At 38.1% G+C, this 24,274-nt stretch overlaps 1 protein-coding gene across 6 annotated transcripts in view; it reads left to right on the plus strand.

Moving 5' to 3' along the window:
• Window positions 1-24,274, plus strand: part of Rbp6 (RNA-binding protein 6) — a 596,225-nt gene that overhangs the window by 338,954 nt on the left and 232,997 nt on the right. For all 6 annotated transcript variants that reach the window (XM_089079353.1, XM_025218444.2, XM_011639884.2 and 3 more), the window contains 2 exons: window positions 2,559-2,643; window positions 23,245-23,286. In XM_089079353.1, coding sequence (XP_088935479.1) covers window positions 2,559-2,643; window positions 23,245-23,286 — 127 coding nt within the window. The remainder of the gene's footprint in view (window positions 1-2,558; window positions 2,644-23,244; window positions 23,287-24,274) is intronic.

Below are 24,274 nucleotides of genomic sequence, written 5' to 3' on the forward strand. Positions count from 1 at the left end.
TACAAACATTCATACAATAATTAAATAACGTAAATGTCTTGCGATGATTTTACAACATTAGGATTGTACATTGTATGATTGTAAAATTTAATTGCTAATCTTCCAATAATCATTGGCGCACCTGTAAATTCCGATATGAAAAAGGATGAATTATTCGCGCGGCTTTCATGCCCGAGGCCGTTGTTCATGATTTCGGTACATTGCGCGTACACCGTCATAAACGCGATGTCGTAAAAGAGAATGCGGGAGGGAGAAAGAGAGGAAGAGAACGTCCGGACTCTCGTTTCGTTGTATGCAAATGCGAGCCGCTCGTGGTGTTCTCGCTCATGTTGTTTGGCGTTTTAATGCTGATTGGACGACTGCCGATTCAGCGGCCGTTCGTTTGCCGCGATTGTCGCTTCGGCCGTGCGTACTGCGAAAAATTCTCCCGAAATTCTCACGGCACATATACAGCCGCCATTGCCGTGTAAGCAAGTCGTGAGCTCACTAATGGATGTTATAAATAGAGGTGTATTGTGTATCGTCGTACTTCTCATATATTTGTCAACTAATTAAATAAATATTGGATATATTGGAAATCTACACTGACAATCATCGTCGATTTTAAAGTCAAGAAAAAAAAAATAGGTTGTGCGTTTGTGCGTCCAATGTTGAAAATTAAGAAAATGACGAAAGAATACGGCAATAAAAATTTTTAGAGGAAGAACAATTTCGTATTTCGTATACACGTGTCGTATATGTTGATACAATGATATTGCAATAACTGTGGTCGCTATTGCAATTCGCTGTTATAAAATGAATGAGGAGTGAAACTAGCTTTTTTTCAACGTCACGTGGAAACACTTGATGTTATATTGTACTCTTTTCGAATGTCGCTGACGCGGAATAACAATCGTTGGGATCTACCTTCCGATTTCGCATACGCATACGCAAGTCCGCGTTTGCCCTTCTCTCTACCCTTCTTAAGTGCGCACCCTTCGCGTCGTCAACTTCGTTCGAGATGGTATCGCGTGCTCGAAGAAATCGATATAGGAGGAAGTCGTCGCGACGCTTCCGTGCAACTCGCACTTGATGCACGAATATCGTCGAACATCACGGGCGAAGGAAAAGGGCGGCGAGGGACGTGATAGTAGAAGGGAGTGAGTCGAGGGCCCGGAGGGGTCGGTTCCATCAAAAATTCAATCCATACGAGTATTCGTTGTTTCGTCGGTGGGAAGGAAGCGGAAGCAGTAAGAGAGGCGTGAAACGTTTTGTAGAATTCTCGAGACGTTGCCGGCAGGTCCGGGAGGTTGGCTTCTCGGATGAAGGAGTTGAGAGAGGGAGCGGTGGCGGAATACGCCGTTCCGCAGGGAACAGCGAAACAGAAAAAGGGAGGCAGTCGAAGGAAAAGAGGCGGAAAAGGAAGGGACTTGCGTGCGAAAGGTAGAGGAGAAGAGAGCACGCGGAAAATCGACGGGAGTAGCTCGGTGGCGCGTTTGGTTCTTGAAGCATGTGTGCCCCATAAATAACATGTAAATATTTTCAATAACTGCCGGGGCGGCCCCGGCATGAAAAATGCAAACCGCTTTGCGTCCGGCTCTCGGCGCGTTGCATTCCCTCGTATCGTCGTATCGCTCATCCCTTGTTCGTCGGGATCGGCCGGCGGCATCCACCCCCTTAGCTCACGGCATCGAACTGTCTTTTAATATATCCGTGTGTACACGAGGTCCCGTGTGAAATTTATGACGTAACTGATCGCGCCAGGTTCGATATTCGTTTTGCTTTAATCCCTCAGTTTCCAATGTCGCCGGCGGCTTTTACGAATTTACATAAGTTTCTGAAAAATTACGTAACGATATCGGTGTCGTGATGAGTGTTTAATCTTTTGATTTATGTAAGATATAATATTACCTAATATTATCACTTTAATGAATCTAAAAATTTTCAGTCTATAACAATTATATCTATATATAACACAAAATAATTTTTCCAATATTGGTTTGTTATATATCTCTATAAGTAGTATATGTTCTGCAAGTGGAATATGAAATATTGATTTTGTTGAAAATAATATGAAACATTAATCCTTAATCTTAGCTTAGCTTAATGCTGTAATAGATAAATAAAAACTGACATGATATATCGCGAGTATTTTCAAGTTTTTTTTTTTTTAAGTGATTCTTTTGGAGTAATTTTTAATCCAGAAAATAAAAAAATGGCTGCAATTAATTACCTTTGTAATGACTACTTTTAATCGTGGAAATAATAGCGGCGGAAATTAACCTATTCAGAGAATTAATATTACCGTATCTCGCGATTTACGAGAATGAATTAATACGGAAATGTATTATGCTCTCGACCGGCTTTCTTTTTACGATCGCGCGCTTTGATGTATGTGCTACATCGAGATATGTATCTCGCAATGTATGCCGCTCTACTATAGAACCGCTACTATAGAATCGCCTTCGTACGCGTTCACGATGGAAATACTATTACTATCAGCAAATGCTTGCTTAATTAATGTCCCGAGCGACGAGCACACATTCGTATTAAACATCCTCCTTTCCGTTTGTTTGCAGGGGCTTTGGATTCATCACATTCGCAGACCCTGCGAGCGTAGACAAAGTGCTGGCGCAGGGCAATCACGAACTGGACGGCAAGAAAGTGAGTAATCATCACATTCTACCAGATTAATTCTAACGCTGCGCGATCTGATCCCGAGTTGAAGCTTCTGACCTTTGTAACTTCTTAATTATATTATTAACATAATATTGTATAACATAAGTTTACAATTCTCTGTGTAAAATTTCTTGGCAATTCTTAAATCTTTTTATTTTTATCTTTTTTTAATAATTTTTTGTAATTTATTAAATTATCCGGTCGTAGGCGAGAATTTTCGTTTATGTTCTGTAGTTTGTTTTACTATAAACAACTTCTTTCTGTCGAGATTCTTGACGATCATAAACATTATGCTTACCACCAGAAGAATCGCTCCGCGGAAAAGGATAGCTATAAAAAAAAGATACAAATTGCCGTGATCAAATGTGCGTCACGCGAGCAATTAATTTTCACATCCGATCAGAGTTGCTGTCCCTAGATAATTGAAAGAGCATGCCGCGAGTCGATTGATCAAACCGATTGCAGTCCACAGATATATTCCGGTTCAGGATGCGTCCGTATCATCGATTTCGGGAGCAAAATTTTATTCACGTTTGAAACTTCATTAATTTAGCGTCAAACGTTGTTTCGTTCGATTCGCTACAGTGCAGGTGCATTTCGTTATCTACATATCACAAATGTATAAGTAGTCAAATTAATTAAATTATTAATGAAATCCCGCCATTGCTGATTTTCTTACAGAGAAAAGAAAACAAAAATTAATTTATGTGTCTCCTTAAACAAACAAATTCATTAAGAGTATATATCCGTTGTAATTTGTGAATAATTATAATTGAAACTTTTATCAAACTGAATTTCTGCTGCTTAAAATCTATTTTAGAAGCAGATTAATTGAAAAATAAAATTTATTTTTCTTCGTGACATTTCTATATTTTAATCACGTGAATCAAATAGCATTCAAGATATATATTTGACACGTTTATCAGTATCGCGAAATTTTATAACACATAATGAAATCTTTCTCTGTTCTAATCAATAAATTGTAGTATTATAACGAAAAAAGTAATGTAGATTTATTAAGTTTAAAAAGAAAATTAAATTTATCTTAAGAAACATAAGCCAAAACTATGATAAAGTCATAACTTACTTCAAATTTGTTTCAAGTTATAGATATCTCACATTTAAAAGTAATAATCGAGATGTCGCGAAAACTTTCCAATATCAGGCAGTTTCACGTCTCTGATTGAATTTTCACCTGTGAATAATTTTTTTCCAATTTATCGAGAAGGATATCATATTTCTCTATTGGTTCTCGCCTTTTCCCAAGGGACATTCTACACGCGTTCCGCTCGATGCCGACGGTGCGACGATTAATCGTGGGCCGACATAGTCGTTTGGCAAACGTGCCACCCTTCCTCCTCTCTTTCTCTTTCGCGGTGGGCAAGACACAATGCTCGTGGAATAATATCGTAAGACGGCAAGCGCGAGGTTGTACGGCGAGAGAGAAATAGTTGCGGACATTAGCTGTCCACGGCGCCATAAGTAGAGCGACTCCACCGCCGGGGCGACCGCCTAAGTGGCCCCGAATACGCTTAAGCGAGGGCAACCCCAGCCGTATCCCCGGCTCGCATAAATTTCGCGTAATTCGCTCCGGCTAATGCAAATTGCGAATGCACGGATCCGGAAGCTAACACCTTCCCGATAGCTAGAAGAGAATATCGCGCGTATAGGGCAACCGCCAGCGCATCCTATTAAGGCTTCCTCTTAAGGGATGAGATGTCCTCACCCTCCAGCACTCTATCTACCCCTTCCTCTCTTCCTCTTTCCGAGGAAAAAGGAAGAGACGAGGAGTGTACAAGGAATGCAAACGCGCGGAAGAGCCCGTTACTTTGATTCGCTGACAAGTTTCGCCGCATTAATTAGTGCGGCCTTCACCCCCGCCCGCGTTAACGAATGTGGAGGTTCCCTTAACTCGCGCTAACACGCAAATATAAATAAAGTGGGACAAATGCGAAATATGCGATATTCTACCGGCAAGTGTGGCTGTCGTATAGTTTCTCTTCGTTTTGCTTTTCATGTGTATAAACTTTCCTAGAATAGAGTAGAAGTATTTCTAGAATAGAATATTATTTAAAATTTCGTCGAAATTGGATGTTTGTTATAAATGAATATTAATGATACATCCTACATTTAATTAAAGAAGACATTAATTACACAATTTTGGCTAAATTAATGCGCTAAATTTTCTAAGATACAAAAAAATCTTTTAAAGAATCTTAAAATATTATATTTTTTATTAAAGATATGTGTGGCTGAAAAATTGAAATGTTTTTTGACACAAGGAGTAAATGGAAACTAAGAGAACGTTTTCACAAAACGTGAGCAGATGCCTAGGCCACTCCGATTATATAATATTATCGAAAATCAGCGCGGGTTAGTTCACGCAAGAGCGATTTTACGGGTCGATACGCCAGACGTTTCTCTCCATCTGGCATGGACAATGATTTTCGCAACGTGCCGCGTAAGCACCCAACGTGGCACAATGCTGACCGGTCAGAATAGCCAGCAGATTCTGCTTAATCGGGTGCTGATTAAAAAATGTACGGATCGAACGTGCGCGTCCTCGTTTGCATCCCGTTTGATCTCGACAGGCGTAGCGGAAGTAGCTAAATCGGTTGTACTCGCGCGTGTTTCATCCATAACGCTGGCGTTCTATAATATGGTGTTGCGGAACTGTTCTCCACCCTCTCATAGAAGTTCAGTGATGTAGACCTACTCTGCAGAGTTGTAGATTAGACTGCGAACTTAGAGAAATAGCAATTATTACATTAACGCGGTTTTGAATTGGAAGTGATTAAAGAATTAAATATTTTTATCGAATTACATTTCAAGGGAGTATGAATAACGCGATATTCCGATGCATTTGAGTAAGTCTTGCGTAAACAATTTTTCAATTTTTGCACACAAACAAAAGTAACGATCCTTTCTGAAAAGTTTTTCATGACGTAAATTAAAAAAAAAGAGAGAATTTGAAGACCTTAAAATAAAGTTTTTAAAGAAATTTATTTCAATAAAATATTTATACATAGCGAAGTTTTTAATTATAGAAAGAATATATTATACTAATATATAAAAAGTATGTAAAAGTATGTAAAAATTATAGAAAAAAATAGTTTTTATATTTGTTTGAATATTCAATAAAATTGATAAAATTTTGATTATATTTATATTTTACATAAAATATTTTAAATAAAATATTTTTCTTTTCTTCTAATGTTAATTGCGAAAATATTCTATAACTTTTTTAGAAAGATGATTTTATTTTAGCAATACAAATATAAATTGTATTAATATTATAATGTTAATATTATAATATTTTTTTCATATTAATATAAATAAAAAAAAATTTAAGAAGATTAATTTGTAATAATAATCAAAAATATATTTATAATTTTTAATTACTTTGCAATCCCACTGTATGATATATTAGATGCATGTAATAAAGGGAGATGACTTGACATGATATAAAGGATAAGAACACAGATGCGGGTGATAAGGTCTAAGAAGGAAATCGTAAGAGGAAAGAAAGCTTTAAGGGTGGATGCACGCGAAATTGTGGAAGCTCTTTAGAACTCTCTGCATGGCCCGCATTCCTGGATACCTTCAGACGTCTCGATGCTTTAGAAACGTATCGTATGAGAGCACAAGTGGCGGACAAATCTCTCATCCTTTCCTCCTTCGAGTTTCTCTCCTCCTTAAAGAAGAAAGCGGGTTTTAACCCTTTCCAAAACTGATTTTGTAATAAAAAAAAAAATAATTATACACATAAAAAGGCACTTTCTCATTTTAGTTCTTTCGATAACACAATCTTTTTGTTGTTTTGTACGATATTTATTGCTGAAAATTTTCAATCTTTATTTAGAAAATATTTTGTACTATCTATAAAAATATTCATTATTTACTGTTAAATATTTATATTGGTAATATAATTTTAATTCTATCAAAATATGTATTTAGGTAAAGTTATTTTTAATTAGAAAAAAATTACAAGAAAAAGATTTTAGAATTAGACATTTTATTATAAATGTTAGTATCTATTACCATTATTTTGATAACATTGATTAATCTTTTATAACATAAATTAAATTTTCTTTACATTTTTTAATACAATTAATATTTAATATATTTTTCATACAGTTTTATTTATGCTGTTAATTTATTTCTTAATATCAAGTTTCTTTCATTTCCGTGTGTTAAATATGCAGCAGCTCAAAGATTTGTAGCACGCTGACTTGTTATCAATTTCGAGGGAATATTACATCAAGTATAAAATGAAATGGAAATAAAATCGGATATTTTTATCGAGGTTATCGGGGAAATAAAATCCTTGCGGGATTGTGCGTATTAAAGTGTATATGTTTCGTTGGGAATTAACCGAAACGATAAGTCGATATAATGCTGAAATGCGGTTTTCCGATACTTCTGTGAATGCAGTTTTCCATACTTACGCAAATTGAAATTCTCGCAAACCTTGATTGCAATGTCATAATGTAGTTAAACGAGCTTTTTCATAAAGATAGTATTAGGAATCGATATTTTTCGTAATGACATTGCAATCATACCTACCGTAATATTAGTTTTTATATCAATATAGATTGAGCCTGATAGAGCGAAAGCGGTCTCTCTCTTTTTGTCTCTTACGTTAAAGATGCAGTGCATTGGAAACAAAGTATTAAATGTATAATTAAATATTAGTACATAATTATGACATATTTATACAAGTTTTTGCAATTGTTTTTAGCCATTGGAGATTTTATCTTTAACTTATTTTACACAAAGCATTGTTGCAGATATGTATGTTTTCATGTATAATTCATTTGTTCGAATAAGTATTGCTTAAAAATAAATTATTATAAATTATTACAAATAACACTGGCGAGATTTTTTTAAATTAGTGTAAATAACTGTGTATATAACTTTTTTCCTTAATGACACATACGTATTTGATAATAGATCGATGTTTCTTTAATACTGCGTGCCTAAATGGATTTTGCTCAAAAGTATAGCAAAACTTACTTTCCTGTTTTTTTTTCCTCCTTTTTTTCTTATCTCGCTTTTTTTTTCGTTCTTTCGCTTCTTTCTTTTTTGATCGATGCTTTTTAAACGCCTTGCGTGCGTTTCAAGCGGTGGCTCGGAAAACGCTGAAAAATAAGCAGCGTCGTTCATCCGCGGAATAATTTATTTGGAGAGCCCGAAGCCACTAAGCCCTGCGGAAATTGTCTGCAGTCCCTCACAAAACTCCAAGCTATCCCTCTCTCCTCGTTCTCAGTCGCCGTTCTCTTCGGCCGACTCTTTTCACTTCCGTACACTTTCTTTTCCTCTTGCTTCTTTCGCTCTCTCTTCCTCGAGTGAGTCAACAATACGAGAAGCGTCCATTGTCGAATGCTTTTAAATTTGAAATACAAACCGTCTACCCCACCGCTTACACCTTATCTCATCTATACCGCCCTCCTCTCTCAACCTATCAACGTCATTGAACATGTGCGGTTCGAAAGAATTCCTCACCAGCGTTTTTCCCTGCATCATCCTCTATACTCGCAAGTTTGAATTCTTCGATTTGATCGACTTCCTTGATCGAAAGAAGTGAGACTCCGAGGGCAATTGTCACAAGAAGTGATTGAAGTCTTCGGAATGTGCATGTCTTCTTTGTTACTTATATCTTATTACTTTTTACTTATTACTTCAAATAGATCGCAATTTTAAAGTTATGTTTGTACACTGATATATTTTTGCAATTAATAATTTATTTCCAATATTGAATATTTTATATAATGTGTGTGTGTGTGTGTGTGTGTGTGTGTGTGTGTGTGTGTGTGTGTGTGTGTGTGTGTGTGTGTGTGTGTGTGTGTGTTCATTATTAGGTTACAAAAACTATTAGCAATAAAAGATAACTTTGCTGAATGAAACAGTAATAAAATTTTTCAAATTATAAATGCCTTTAATTTTTAAACATTTCGTTTAATTATGATTTTTATTGCTAAGATAAACTTATGTGTATCTCGTGTACATCTTGAATTTGAAGAAAAGAGATTTATTCGAATTATACAAATTTTACTACTCCAACGTTTTGTTTTATTTATTAAGTCATTCTTTTATACTAAATCAGTATTAATCTCAATCTTTTAGATTAAAAAGATTGTGTGAAAATGAATTACAGTTGCGAGAATTTACAATGTTAGAATTACGTTGGGTTGTTAAGATTTCGTTGAGACTGTTGATTCAAGTCTTCCAAGAAGACTCGGGGGCTCCTTGGGAAATACAAACGTAATTAGAAGGCACGGAAGCGGAAAGGGAATTAGTCACTTTGTAATCGTAATTCGGGAAAGTTTATGGCCCGCGGTTTATGAAGACGCATCCCGTCGAGTCGCCGGGAAAGTTCTGGTTATCGCGCCAACGAATTAAACCGATACAGCCGGGTTGCGGCATCTGTTACTAACGGCTTAACTCACTCGCCCTTTGCGCCGGATATACGGAGTACAGCCGGCATGAATATAAGTCGAAACTGGGGCACCTACATCAGACAGTTGCGGAAGGAACGGGAAATAAAAAAATCCCATATATCACTGACAGAAATCAAGGAGCGGGATAGTGAATGTAGCTATCTGGGAAAATAGCTGGGAGACTGCAGAAATAAAAGATATCTTTCTCTCTAATTTATTGTAACGATTCTTATCTTTTGTTATCTGTGCAAAATTTATAAGTGCGTACAAACGCGATTATGAATCTTTTTTTTTTTTAATTTACAATTCCGTTACGAGAATATTAAGGTCTTGATGTACAATAATGAAAATAGAATTAGACAAAATGATAGATATAATTTTATTTTGAGCAACTTTTGGAATTTACTACTGAATTGTAATCAATATGAACTGATAGATTTTAAACAAATTAGTTGACAATTGAGCTATTGATATACTAGTTGAAAACAATTGATACATGTGCCAGCAATATGTTCAGTATACATTTATGTATATTGCAATATGTATTATTGAAATATAAATAGATGAAGTGCAATTATGCTTGTAATGTAATTAGCATAATAATTATAATATTGTTCATATTATTATTCGCTTTGTGTATAGTGATATAATGATGGATTTAGTCGATCGATCCTTCGTCATGGTTTGAGGCGGTATTCGGAGGTATTCGGCGTCCTTAAAGGAGCCTTAGGGAGATTTTCGATGGTTTCCCTTCTCACACTGATGTAAACATAAAATCGAGACACCCACTCTTGCGGCTTTCAATGCCTCGCCCTTTGATTTCCGGCTTTGGCGAAATGCGATCTTGTTAATGGCGTATAACATCAACAGCAATTTTTCCGTTCAATCCCTTTTTCCTGTCATGAAATAAACTATCGCTCTCTTGAAAAATCCGTATTTGCAACTTGTTAGAAGAAAAGTTATAAATCACAAAGAAACAGGAAATGCAATATTCGGTGAAACAACTGTTATGCAAATGAATCCGAAACATGCGAAAAGAAGAAGCAAAACATTTTTTGCAAAAATAATATGGATTATTTATAATGAATATAAACATGTTAATGCAGTCATTCTTCATAATTGTTATAATTGTCATGTTACATCGAGTTTATCTTTATCCCACACGTAAAGTTGTCAAATTTATATGATACACACGTTCGCAGACCTTAACGAGCTTGGAAATTACCAATGTAAAAAAGGGATGCACTATATCTTCTGTTAGCAGCAAACGTTTTATACTACAGCTGTATGTGTCATGTTTATTGAACACAGCGTTCAACTAGAAGCTAGTTATCAAATTTGTATGTGACACAAACAGAACGTTCACTACGTTTTCTGTATATAAAAAAAGCTCTTGATTTAATATATCAATTTTCTATGAAAATAGAGATAGATAAAGGCTTTAATGCTTAAATAGATACACGGCCATTTTTGTCAGTTTCTAATTTTTCACCGAAAAAAATTGCACGTGTAAAACTTAATTGCTACGTTAATATTTATCTAATCTGTCTCAGTTAATCCGCTTTAAAATTCGTGTTAATGATATTGAAGCTGACAATCTATCAATTTTTAATAACTTATTATGATTTACATCAGCGCTAACAGACGTCAATGAAGTAAGAAAAATTGCATTTAAGGGACCGTTGAAGATTCAACGGATGTTATCTGTCTTGTTGATGAAGATTGATGGATCGTCAGTATCTTTAACTAGAATTTCAGGGAGTTGATGAGTCGAAGGTTAAGTGCTTGTTTTATCAGAGTTGAGATAAATTTTTTTCTTAAATAGGAGAGTAATGATAATGCTGCAAGAAAGACTTTAAGAAATATTATTTAAGAATTAATATTGTAATTAAAAATATGTAATTATGCGTAAAGCGTAGTTATTTACTTTCACTAATAACTTGCATTCTCAATATGTCAGCATTTCAATATAGCAAACAATGTGCATATAACTTTTATTTAATTCTACTTTGCAAGTTTAAAAATTAAATCACAGTATTAAAAAAATTATTCAATATGATTTAAATGATATTAGTTACAATATTTCAGAATGATTAAAATTTTATGCAATCTTTGTTTTATTATCATATTGTCTGTTATTTATTTTATTATTATCTTAAATTATTACCTTAAATTAATTATTTTTATTATTATCTTAAATGAAATAGCGTAAAAAGCTAAAGTTAGCACGATATTTCCTTCGCTTTTGAACCGCACGGATAGGATCTGCATGCCGTGTACACAGTATATGACGATGTATCGCGAGTGTAAAATACCACGTGTGCGTTGTAGGCTGCAAGTACTTCCGCTCGGGTGTGCATGAAATATAAATAATTAGTGTGATATATAAGCTTTCCTGCAGGCGCGCGAGTGTGTCGGGCGCGGTATATCGACGCGACCCATGGCTTTATTTCGAGGGCGGCCACATTTTACCCATTAAATTAGCACGACTGCCCGCGATTTATGTCACTCGTTTTGAGAAAATCCATAATCGAGATAGGTTATGATGCGTTATTAAGCGACAAACAAAAACTAATGCGAACGCATCACGTGATAAGAATGTATCACCGACGATCAACACACACACATACGCATACGTTCTTACATTGTACATATTTAAACATATTTAAACATATTACATTAGAAAGCTGGGAAATATATGAACATGTTATATCATCTTATTGAAAAACAAACTAGTCTCTTCGTTTGTTAAAGAATTTAAGGCTGTACGCGAAGATAATGGGCGCGACGGTTGCTGCGTGAGAGAAAAGCGAGATGCGTGTGATGGTCCATTCTCCGCAATCTTAAGAGAAGGCGGTGTCATGTTTCTCGATGCCGAAGATGATGCTTTAAAAGCGTTTCCCTGGACGCGATCCCTTAACGCAACTTGAGCTGGTGACGGCGCGTAGAATTTTTATTCGCGATAACGAGCGATTAAAACAGAGACTCAAGGAGGGCGTGAAAAGGATCAAGATTTGTTTCGTTACATTGATGTATGACGTGGTTCATCATCCATTTTGGCGAAATTGCGCTCTTGTTCGTGAACCTTATGAAGAATAAACGTCGCTCGTTTTGGAAACTACATTCTTGACTGTACGTTTTGAATTATGTATTACCTTCCAACAATATGTTCGCTCAAGTATACATTCCTCCTATTGTTGTCTTACATTAGATTTACTTGGTAAGCATATAGACATTGGTCGCATAACAACGGTATAAAAATCTGACGAGAAGCACATCAACTTTTCGGTATGAAGGTATCATTAATTTTGTACCGAATTTTCAAGTTCAAAATGTATCTTTAGCGAAAATCGCGATGCAGGGCTGTAGATATACTGCAAGTTATGGGACTTTGACGAATGGAGTTTTACGCGAGCTTTACACGAGCGTAAATTACACTTCTTGATTCGTTTTAAATAAATTTTAGTTTAATTAAAGTTTAAGACTTGATTGCGACAGCTTTTAATATAAAAAAAATTATTAGAAATGCATGGACTAATTGCGTGTGGAACGAGATCTTGCTTTTCCTTCAGAATTGCAACTTATGTAGTTAAATTATACGTATCTTGTTTTCAGCGTCCTGTACAAATGTGTAATTTGCGTAATGAACCGCGATCGCAAGAAGTAATTCTCGCGTTTGCTAGTAGTAGTTTGCTGGCCAGTTCGTGTCGTGCGACTTGGCAAAAGGGAGAGTACGAAGGGAAGGAAAAACAAGGAGAAAGGCAGCAGGTGAAGGAAAAGAGAGAGAAACAACGAAATAGTCTATTTCCTCTCTCTCTCTCTCTCTCTCTCTCTCTCTCTCTCTCTCTCTCTCTCTCTCTTTCTCTCTCCCCCTCCTTCTTCCGTGTCTGTGTTTCTCTTCCCCTCTTCAACTCGCCTTATACTGGTGTATTCTCGGGTGATCCATTTCCAGATTAAACACGCGTAAAACTCCACTCTCATGTACTACACACAAGAACTACGTTCCTCTCCTTTGCCATTCTGTCCTTTCTTCATCCCTCCCTTTCTTCCCTTCACCTTTTACGCATTCGGATCTCTTCTTCCTTTCGAAATATCAGGGATATCGTACACTCCCTTCGCTCTGCACTCCGAAAAGTAGATGACAGGGAAAAAGATTCGCATGCTATCATTTAAAACCGGGTGGAAACAAGCTCTCCGTTTTTAGACAAACTGAAAGTATCTGCTTAATCGCGCGACATTTCGAGAAAGCTGACTCGTAACGCCAAGAAATAGTAGACATTTTTAAAGCGTACCAATTAGAGTATTGTGTACGTTTTGCTAAAATATATTAATTACAAGCGGAGGAAGAGAATAATTCATCAGAATACTTTAAAATATTATCTCTCGTAAAAATAATATCTCTCGTAATTACAAAGAGCACTAAAGATCATTAGTATTAATATTAATTATTAATGTTACAATTAACGAATATAAGGGAATGAAGAGTAAATTTATAATAAGTATTTTAACGATACTTCCGCTACGTGATCTTACCAAAATTATCGGCGATGTCTGTTTCCTTAACGGACCAATTTCCGGCTATCGGGCATGTTCGAGGCGAGGTCAGGGTCAGCCGAGATCGATGAGAACGACGTTAACGAGGCGCTGGATGCGCGGACGGAGATACTCCGAAGCAAGCGTTATCGTTTAAGGCGGGACGTGACGTCGAAATGGAAAGTACGAAGGGAGAACCGGCGTGGGAAGGGCGAAACTACGCGTGCGAAGCATTTGTAGCACAAAGCTCGTCAGGATGGTAGGAATGTTTTGCAGGGGGAGGTAAGTGGAATAATAGCACGACTCGTGGAAGGTAGGTAGGACGAGATATAGGATGGGATCTATTGAGCTCGTCGTGCGGCTGCTACGCGCGTATTAACACGTCATAATAATTACGAATGTAATCACCGACGCGCGCGAGAGCTTCCTGAATCGCGCGTTTTGCTTTCACCTCGGTTGGTCGCCTCTTCCTCCGAGGAAGAACGGACTCGCGATGTAGATGAGAGATTCCTGCGAGGGTGGGATAAAAGTTCCATTACGGAGCGTGGATACGAGGGGAAGGTTTTGCCAGAGATTTTCACGCTACGATATCTCACTATGCCGATTTATGTAACAAGACTGAAGCTCATTGAAAGTCCGAAAGCAAACGACTTATAAATGTAGGAAGGGAGATAGAAAAAGTGAGAGATTAACACGAGTGTATTATAAAAATAATTTCTATTGATTTCTACCGAGTAAAAATAAGATCGATTTGATAAAAAGTGTGTTGTGAATTATTATTATTAGTTCGTAAAATATATTTCTTGTATAATTGCTACAGAATTTATTGTCGAAGAAGTTCTTTCTTTTTTGGGAGATAATATGACAACGTGACGTGACGTTCGATGATTTCGGTCCAAATTTTAGACTTAATGGCGCACTGAAAATACATACAACATGGAAGGGGAGACAGTTTCCAAAGAGAAACATTATAATCCATTGTACAAGTTAGAGAACGAAGAGCGAAGGAAAGTCTTAAGTAATCGTTAGAAAATCAATGGCGAGTTCTCAGGCGGTGTCTCACGGACAATGTGCTATAATCCACGGTCTCGGGAGCCAAGGAGGCTGCGGGCTTTCCCACGAAGTAAGCGGTTAGGCAGTCGGGAACGGCATCGGGGAACGTGCTGGAAACGCGGAAGCGTGTCCTCCATCATCGAAGTTGGAACTTGTCGGCTAATTGCATAGTTCGCCTTCTTGCCTGCAAACATCCAAATTGTCAGAAACACTTAATCGGACTTGAGCTTTCCTCTCTCAATCTTTGGTATTTTGTATATGTTCATCCTGCATAATTTTACTTCCGAAACTGTGTTTCATTTCATGTTACATGGTACGCAGGATTTTACGTTTACTCTCCATAAAGCAAAAATATTAAACTAGGAACAATGATGCTGGTCAGTGTCGAGATCATTTTCAAAATATAAAAGGAAATTAAAGATTTTTGCCGAGTAACAAGAGAATGTATAGATAGAAAGAGATACCACAACAAAATTTTTTATTCCTGTAATTTTTAAGTAAACGATAAAGTCAAAAATAACAGTAATAACATAAACTGGTGATTAAAATATTTAACATTAGATTTAAAAAAAAATGTTTAGAAGTCTTACATTTGAGAGTTTAATTTTTTATACATTATTCATATAAGAAAAAATAGAAAAATAAAATTATATGAAAAAGTATGACGTACATACAAGTAATTACGAAACCAATTACCACATAACAAAAGACTTTAACTGCTTAGTGTTACAAACGACCATTCTTTGTTCGAGAATTCCTAACTAACGCGCCTACTGAACGGACAGAATCCTTATCGTCGTGTGAAATATTCTGTCGCGAAATCAAAACAGAAGCGGTTGCGGCGAGGGTGTTGTTGTTCCGGCCGCTTAAATAATTCATAAGCAATATCGCGCCATGGTCGCGGTCACGTCTCGGCTTTCCTCCTGATTGGCTCGAATTTACGAGCCATTGTCGCCTGATTGGCCGCACTTGTGCGACGGATGGTGGCTTCGTAAAGAAAAGCACTTTATCGCCCGGGAGCATTGACGTGCCGGCGGCCGGGTGACGTCGGCAGCGTGGAGAGCATGAAACGCTTTCGGTAATTCTTCCAAGACTCGTCGTTCTCTCCCGTTTCTTTGCGTGAGCCGCGGTCCTGATTCAGCTCCGTCGAATTCCTCCGTCCTGCACAAAAGCTCCTCTCGAGGTATTCCAATAGAAACCGGAAACATCAGCGCGCGTTCGTTTCGTGTATTCTCTCTTCTTTCTAACATTTGTTGCTCTTTGTGCGGTATTTGTCGGTACCATTTCATTCGCGAGAGGATACCATCGAATATCCGTCTTTATCCGGTGTGTATCGGTGAATCGTGATTATAATTTTCATTATCGATGCTATATGATTTGGATGCTTGAAATTTGTGTTATCTCCTTGAAATGATACACACGCACATTATAATGTAGAAATGAGGAAATTCATAAGCGTTGCAATAATAAAGACCATATTCTCCTGGATAACCGCGTACCATTATTTTTTGATCATTCTTGTCATATTTGTGTGAGATTTGGTGCAGTGCGTCGATACTTCGGAACCATTTGGCGAACTCCTGAATTTCCCGAGGTGCCTTCTTCCGCGACGGCGGCGGCGCGAGTTTGCGAAGGGACATTATGCCCACTACACGCCCTCGCGAGTTGCAATTTCGGTTCGGTCTGGTAGATCTCGTTGCCCGTGACACTTTGACGCAAGCTCGGAGAGCGGAGAACGGTGTCCGGAGAGCGGCTGTGCCAGGCAGTTATGAGTTGCTTAATTGTTTTGTCACTGTTCGTCGCGACAGCAACGTCCTCGTTGTCGTCGCTGTCGTTGTTGCTGTTGCTGTTACTGCCGCGACGGAGTTTCTCGAGATCGTTTCCGGAATAGCCGACTCGACTTGGCCCCTCGATAACTTGGCTCGCGAGATTCTGATGTCCGCAATATCGACAGGGAGGATTGCATTGTTCGCCAGAGATCAAGTTCCCGGTGATCGTAGTGGACCAGCGGTGACTCGCATAAAATAATCCAATGTCTTGTTATTTTGAAGCATCGAAATGTATTCATTGCGTTTTCCGGGACATTAGATTCTTATTGTTAGAAATCATTGAACTTCTCTATAAAGACTAATATATATTATTATTACAGATATATCCTATGGTATAAACGACAATTTCTCAGATTCTTAATGCCTCAATATTTTAATATCTTAATTAATTTTCGTTTAAGTATTTTATTTTATTAGCTAGAGGTACGCTATTTAAAATATTTTAAATATTATATTATATTTCTCTGAACTGAGAGAGTTGACAGAACTAGATTCTTTTGTGAAATAACATTTTGAATTATTCGAAAATAATTCTGACATATATATTCTGCATTCATATCCCGCCATTGACATAACTTTATATTTGCTTAGTTTTTGATAACCATACGTGTCATAACTTTTGCTGTAACTTTTAATCATTACTTACTCGTTTTCATATCTCTTTCTATTGCTGTCGCTGTAAAGAGCCATCCAGATGGCAGCCGTTAAAGGGTACATCGTGCCGCGATATTGGCTGGCGCCGAATGTCGGTGACGCTGTCGAGAAGACTACTGACAAGCGTTATTATTAAAAATCCGAAGAACCGTGAGCTCGATGTTCTAGAAACGATACAAGCGTCTACCACCGGGAAAATTTGAAATAAAATATCTGTAGAATATTTAAGGCACAACAGTCTTAAACGCAGAATAATATCCTATGCAACTTATTTAAAATAAAATGACTATAACTCGGCAGATTTTTTCACCCTTTTAAAGTAATGAAGCAAATTCAGCTTAAGTATGATCAATGTAGTTTAGCGCTGATTAATGTTTAACTTAGCGTAACGCAAATTTTTGTTCTTTGATTGTAAAACAAAAATGTATTTGAACTAGTCTTCATTAGCGCAACCGGCTTGTTTGCTCATGGCGCACATGTACCGTTAAAAATTCCAACTCGCGTAGCCGAACGATGAAATCGCATTAAGCGAGCCTCTTTCGTCGAAAGAGAGAGAGAGAGAGAGAGAGACGGATTTCCATTGGTGTGCTTGGTTTTTCCGGGCCTCGCCTCGCCTCGACTCGATCGCGATAACGACGTGTTCGCCACGCGCGAAAAGTAATGTGCGTTGGATCGAAGCGGTAGTCCATTTTTATCGGCCTATACATCTTGGCGGGTACGTCGCGAAGGGTACCTTGGTACGCAGCTGGCGCGAATATTAAAAGCAATCGCTCAGTCCCGCGTAATAACTGACCGCTACTATATAGCGCAGTCGCACTTTCCTGCGCTTTGCAATCCGCACAGTTGTGTGAAGAGAATAATAGTCTCTCTCTTTCTTTGCCGACAGAGCCTTTTTTGTCCATTTTCTGTGTGAGACTGTACGGCGCAAAGTTTTTATACAGAGGAGCTTCATAATAATCGCAAAAATAATAAATTAAAAAATATAATGCTTACGCTTCAATACCCATGCGTAAAAATTCTTTTAATGAATGGATAATACGTAAGAAGAAATCATTCGAACGCACAAATAAATATGGAAGTTTTAGCCTTCGATTCGAAAGATATTTCTCGATTTTTAGATTGAACGTAGGATATTTTATGCTAAAAATATTATTAAAATTCTGCTTAATACATTACGTCGTTCTAACGTATGACTGTTTATGAAAAAGTAATTTAATAACTTCTGTTTGAAAACAGAATTATCAAAATTTTTCATTATTAACAGACGAGATATGAGTCCAACGAAATATCTTGTACGATTGTACTCAAAGAAAATACTTCTTCATCGGCACATCAACGGTGTAAAACTAGGAAAGGGATGAAATGGACGAGAGCAGAGAGGAATGAAACGACGATGTTCTGTCATTGTGAAAATAGGAAAAAGGTGCATGAATTGAACAAAGCCCGTCATTTTGTTCAAAGGCCTTAGTAACGCGAGATGAACGCATGGCTCAAGAAGAACGTTCATAAATTAAAATCCAGCAATATCACAGATTTTTCCATAATTTTCGTTAATTTTTATCAATTTTTATTAGAAAAAGTATAAAGATAATAGAAATGAAGATACATAACTGTAAATGTTTTCTAACAAAAGATTAACGTTTTTTTTAAAAGTATATTTGAAGCTTAATACAATTGCAAGAACAATTTATCTTTCAATGAACATTGTTGAAAGTTAACAAATCCAGAGGGAACCAAGTTCTTCTTCCTCGTGGATGCACTTAGATAAGATCTTACAACGACGAGATAATGGAAAGGAAACGGGAAAAAGCGATGGCAGGTCCGGCACGATGGAAATGATCAGTTGCAAAATCGCGGTCGCGTATTTGCCTTTAATTTGCCGAGCGAATTAACCGGGTATTTGAGGCAAACGCTATCGCACCGTTACCGTCATCACCGACATTGAGGATGGAAACGAATCGGCGGTCTCTCTCTGAAATTTAATAATAATTCTCGTCTCCAAAACCCCGCACATCGCCAAATATGACATCGCCGATGAATTTCCCGTTGTCTCTATCGGTGACGAGACCGGCCGCCTCTCTACGCGAGTTTGATGTTGTCCGAACGGAGACGGAAATTCGAGATAGAAATAAATTATAAGCGCTCTCTGTTTAAACAACTAACGAGCCGACGGAAAAGCCGCACCGTAGAAATAAAAATTACGCTGCTGATAAATACGCGGATTTGTTGTTATAAAAAACATTTAATAACTGATGGAATAATTAAAAAAAGAATGATATGTTTTTGAAACTTTCTAATACTTTTATTAAATCCATCATTTTTGTCATCATTGTGTCATAAATAATAACGATTACAACTATTCGAATTCTATTCGAAGATGTTGTCAGGGACATTATCGTCGTTATTATTGCATCTAAAAGCCTATTAATAGAATTTCAGAAATAAATTTCGTCGTTTTCAAACGGTTCGCGGTTCGCGTGTTCCGCTGCTTCGGAATTTGGTGCACCCCTTCGTAATTCGAGCCGCAAGTCGTTCGTTCTCGGCGTTATAATTGAAACTTTAACATTATATGGCTTCCCCGGCTATTTCCGCGTCTCTTCTGTCTTTGGTACGGGCGCGCGGCCACATATCTCGTATAACAGTTTAACCAGCATTCGAATTCCTACGGAATTAGCGCGAGTTCGCTTGTGAAATTTCTCGTTCGCGTTATCCGCGGATGCAGTTCGCTCTGGGAGAAATGGGGCGGGGAAGAGAGGATGGATTGAGGTTTCGGTGCGAGACCACCGCTTACAGTCGCGACGGGGGTGGCGGCGGGACACGACGGAGGAGGTGAACGGGGGGGGGGGAGGGGATCGCGAAGAATGGCGTCGTGAATTACTTTTCCAAATGCTCCCGATCCGACTCGAGGCTCTCCTTTCTACCGCGCCCCTTCAGGGTAGAAGCATCCAAGGGTAGGTGGCTCTTCCAATTTCCAGGCGTGCCAACCAGATTGAATTTCTATCGTCGTCGACAACGACGACGACGATGACGACGAGAACGACGACGACGACGACGACGGTTGGCGGCCGATCATTTCGCGAGATATCGGGTAACTGGGTTATGTTTGCGAAAATGGCTTCGAGCCTCTCGATTTTTCTCGGTAATGCTACCTCTTCGTTCCCGGCAGCGTTCTCCTTCTCTCACCAATCTTCGCATGCCTAGATTTCTCTCTGTCTCACTCATTCTTCGTTTCGTTTTCTATCTCCTCGTTACCAACTCTCTGCCCTCGCGAAACCACGTACAGTGAGACGAATCGAATGAATGGGACAACGAAGAATCTCACGTTGATCGACGATCACGAATTGCGTCTCGTTGACAACGTTTATTATATCAGATAGAGAAAAGTGATTACGAAAAGGCAGATAGCATTTCCTTGGTATTCGTTACAATTTTGCAACGCAATTTGAATTACACACAGTGCGAAGATCTCGAAATTACAATTCTATTTTATTCATAAATTTATATTATAAAAATATATCTAAAATATACAAACATATTGAAATTAATTCGAAACTGCCATTAAATGGATTAAAGTAATTATAATAAATGGATTAAAGTAATTTATTTAAACATTAAAATCCTTTAAAAGAGAAAGAAATTCTTTGCAGAAACAGTAATAATTTATTTAATATTACAAGATAAATTTTTAATGACTATAACATTAAAATTTTTCTCATCTTGTCTATTTGCATCTATGAGACAGGCATGTCATCGGTTGTTCCAGTTTCTCAGTATATATATCTAAAGCATAGTCATAGCTCGCAACTTCGTATCCGACGTACGACGTGTACAGCGAAATCCGTTGCAAATAGCTCCTGCGGGTGCAGTAGCAAAGTTTTGAGAGGCATTTCCTTCATCCCCGCCTGCTCTTCCCTTATCGGAAGGCGAGATCAGAAGAAGAGGTATTACCAAAGTGAAAGAACGATGGGAAGACTTTCTCTCGTCTCTCGTCTCCTGCCGTTGTCGACGACGATGACTACGACGACGACGACGGTGACGACGACGACGACGACGACGACGACGACGACGACGACGACGACGACGACGACGACGACGACACCTCTTCTGTCCGCGAGCGTACGAGCGACCGGTGTGAACTTCGCCGTAGGGGATTATGCAAACGGGAGTGGTTCCCGAGTGCGGGAAGAGAGATAGAGAGAGAACCACCGCATTGCGTCGGGGTGGATGATGATGGTGACGGTGCCTGGTGGTGGTGATGGCGACGGCGGGTTCCCTTGCTTGTCATTACCACGTTCGTGGCTTCCACCGCCTGGGGTGTCGGTCGCTCTCTGTTACGAGAAAGCCTGGTGCTAGAGAAGAGTAAAACTCGTTCCCTCGGTTTGTATAGAATATACTTCTTTTTTTTTTTTAATGGTGTGCCAATAACGCTTTCAAAGCTAATTGCGAAAGCGCGCCGGAAGCCACGCGCCGACCTAATAATATAATTCGAGATTGCGATCGTTATCTCGCGAAAGCGTAGTGATGTAGAATGGAATCAAGATTTTATTGTGAGAGTAATAGTGGTGGGTAGCACTATTTTGGGAATTTCTGGGGAGCGCTATCACGTGGCTGTGGAATAGTCGTGTTATGTAGAACGTTCAATTTACTTGGCTTGGTTTTATTTACATGGCTTGTGTAATAAAATCTTAGATAAACAATAAAAAATAATTTGTGCTAATAATGTATTGATAACATAAAATTACTCATATTTCTGAGATATTTCTTGAAATTTATTTTAATTTTTTTAAAGAACGTGTAACATTGTACATATATTTTTTTTCTTTTGTAAACATATTTTACATTTGTGAAGAACCATTATTACAACTCTCTACTCGAAATAGTTTCCTAGTCAACAGAACAGTGGTAACATAGCATAGCAAAATTCAAAACTAAATAGTCACGTTTAGCACTGAATGCACCGAGAATGCAGAGAGAGAGAGAGAGAAAGAGAGAGAGAGAGAGAGAGAGAGAGAGGGGGGAGGGAAAGAGAGAGAGGGAGGGAAAGAGAGGAGGGAGGACAAAGATGTTATTTCATTTAGCATTAGAACAACTGGCGGAATCAGCTGATCCTTTCACCGCGTTTAAGTAGCAAGATGGTATTTCCAACAAATTCTAATATTAACAATAAATACTCCGACGGCTTTCCATAAGCTTAATATTCATGATGTTGTTTATCTCATAGTACATACTGTAAATAATGCAAGTCCAACGCATAGTGACGCGCGCACAATGTAATGTTAACAATATAATGTAACATATTAAATCGACAATATAAATATAATGCAGTACATATTTATTAATCAGCGAGTACATTTATTTTGTAAACTTTAATAATTAACAAGAAACTACCACTCTCAGAGAATCGGGAAACAAAAAGGTGCATTATAAACTGGACCAATCAGCTGCGTCGGAAATGTACGCGGTTGTCGCACTAGAAGTTCTATGGTTTCGTGGGGCATTCAGGTTTCACCCTTTTTACACGAAACGTGAAACATAAGGTTACGTTACGTTCAACTTAGTCGGCCCGTTCATTCCCCTCGGGATCGTCTGCGAAGTGAAAAGAGGCGGTGGTGGCGGCAATAGTCCAGGTTCCGGTTAGTCGATTTGGAGTTCTTGAATACCTACTCTTTATTATTACGTAATTAATTGTAATGGGGATTTCAACTGGGAAAACAGCCCGGCGAGAGTTTCCCCCCTCATTCGTTCATTCTTGTTTCCTCCCTCTTTCGCGTTTTCCCACTGCGCTCGCGTATAATACGTATTTTCATATTTGTTTCTTCTCTTTACCCTCCGCGAAACTTGCAGGCGAATAAGATTTGTCTCCGAGTTTGAATTCGCTTGTGGCGCGTAATGTTCTTTTCGTGGTTATATCCTCGCCAGGACGGAACTCGGGACTTTTGAGGCAGTTTGAGATTTATCATTAAAAAAACTTAAACAAGTTACTACATGTAAATTTTTATACGATGCTTTACATTATTTTTGTGTATAAATTAAGTTTCAAATAAGATGATTGGATGTTCGATTTCTTTTTGTTTCAGATCGACCCAAAGGTAGCATTTCCTAGGAGAACACATCCAAAGGTAAGAAAACTTATTTACTTTCAGAGATCAAAAACGACGATTTTGTTTTCAAAATGGTGATGGATAGTGTAATTAATTGCTCACACAAAAAACGATGTATAACGAATAACGACTGAACATTACGTTAAAAATATCAGCAAGACTATATTACGAAATAATCAACGCTATTGAGGGAAATTATATGCCAAAGTATCGTTTCTGGTACTAAGTTTAATCTTCTAAACGCTGAAAATCACTATTAGGGATGCAAACTTTATCGGAAGTGATTCTAACGCGAAGAATTGAAATGGTTCATCCATTTGCGAACGAGTTGACGCTGACGTTTATAATACCAATCCTTTCGGCCGACGGCGTAGCAGAGTGAAATAGCGGGTTAACGAGAATTACTCGTAACCGGGCTCGCGCGCCACGTTCATTTGGAACGCGGTGTTTTTGTCGCGCGTAGAAAAACCACGGATGTGGAAACGCGTCGACGTCGGCAGGGCAGTGGTAGGACGGGAGGGACAGCTTAAAAAGTCAAATGACGGCGCGTTCGGAGTGCGTGATTGAAGAGGAAATAATAAAGCCGACTGGCCCTAGCAATAAGAGCAATTAAACGTAATTCGCTTCGAAACCCGAGATTATTTCCTTGCCCTGGCGACGATAATTGCAGCAACGAAACGACGTTCGGTCGCCGCTGAAGAAACACGAGAGAGGCATAATATGGAAAACGTGAAATAGTCGATAGGACAAACACGACAGAAAGGTTGTACGAATGCACGCATACAAAAGCGACAATGGTAAAGTGACGAGAGAAATTTGTGCGACTTAATAATATAAATGCATGCGAATTACCGGCGAGTGACTGAATTGCGCTAATTTTAATTATACCTTTTCTCTTTTCTATCCCCCCCCTCTTTCTCTCTCTCTCTCTCTCTCTCTCTCTCTCTCTCTCTCTCTCTCTCTCTGTTGCGGCTATTCATCGTACTCTGTATCTTTTCCGATGCTA

This window comes from Pogonomyrmex barbatus, unplaced genomic scaffold, assembly GCF_055798465.1.
Source record: "Pogonomyrmex barbatus isolate J1 unplaced genomic scaffold, ASM5579846v1 scaffold3, whole genome shotgun sequence".
NCBI lineage: Eukaryota > Metazoa > Arthropoda > Insecta > Hymenoptera > Formicidae > Pogonomyrmex > Pogonomyrmex barbatus.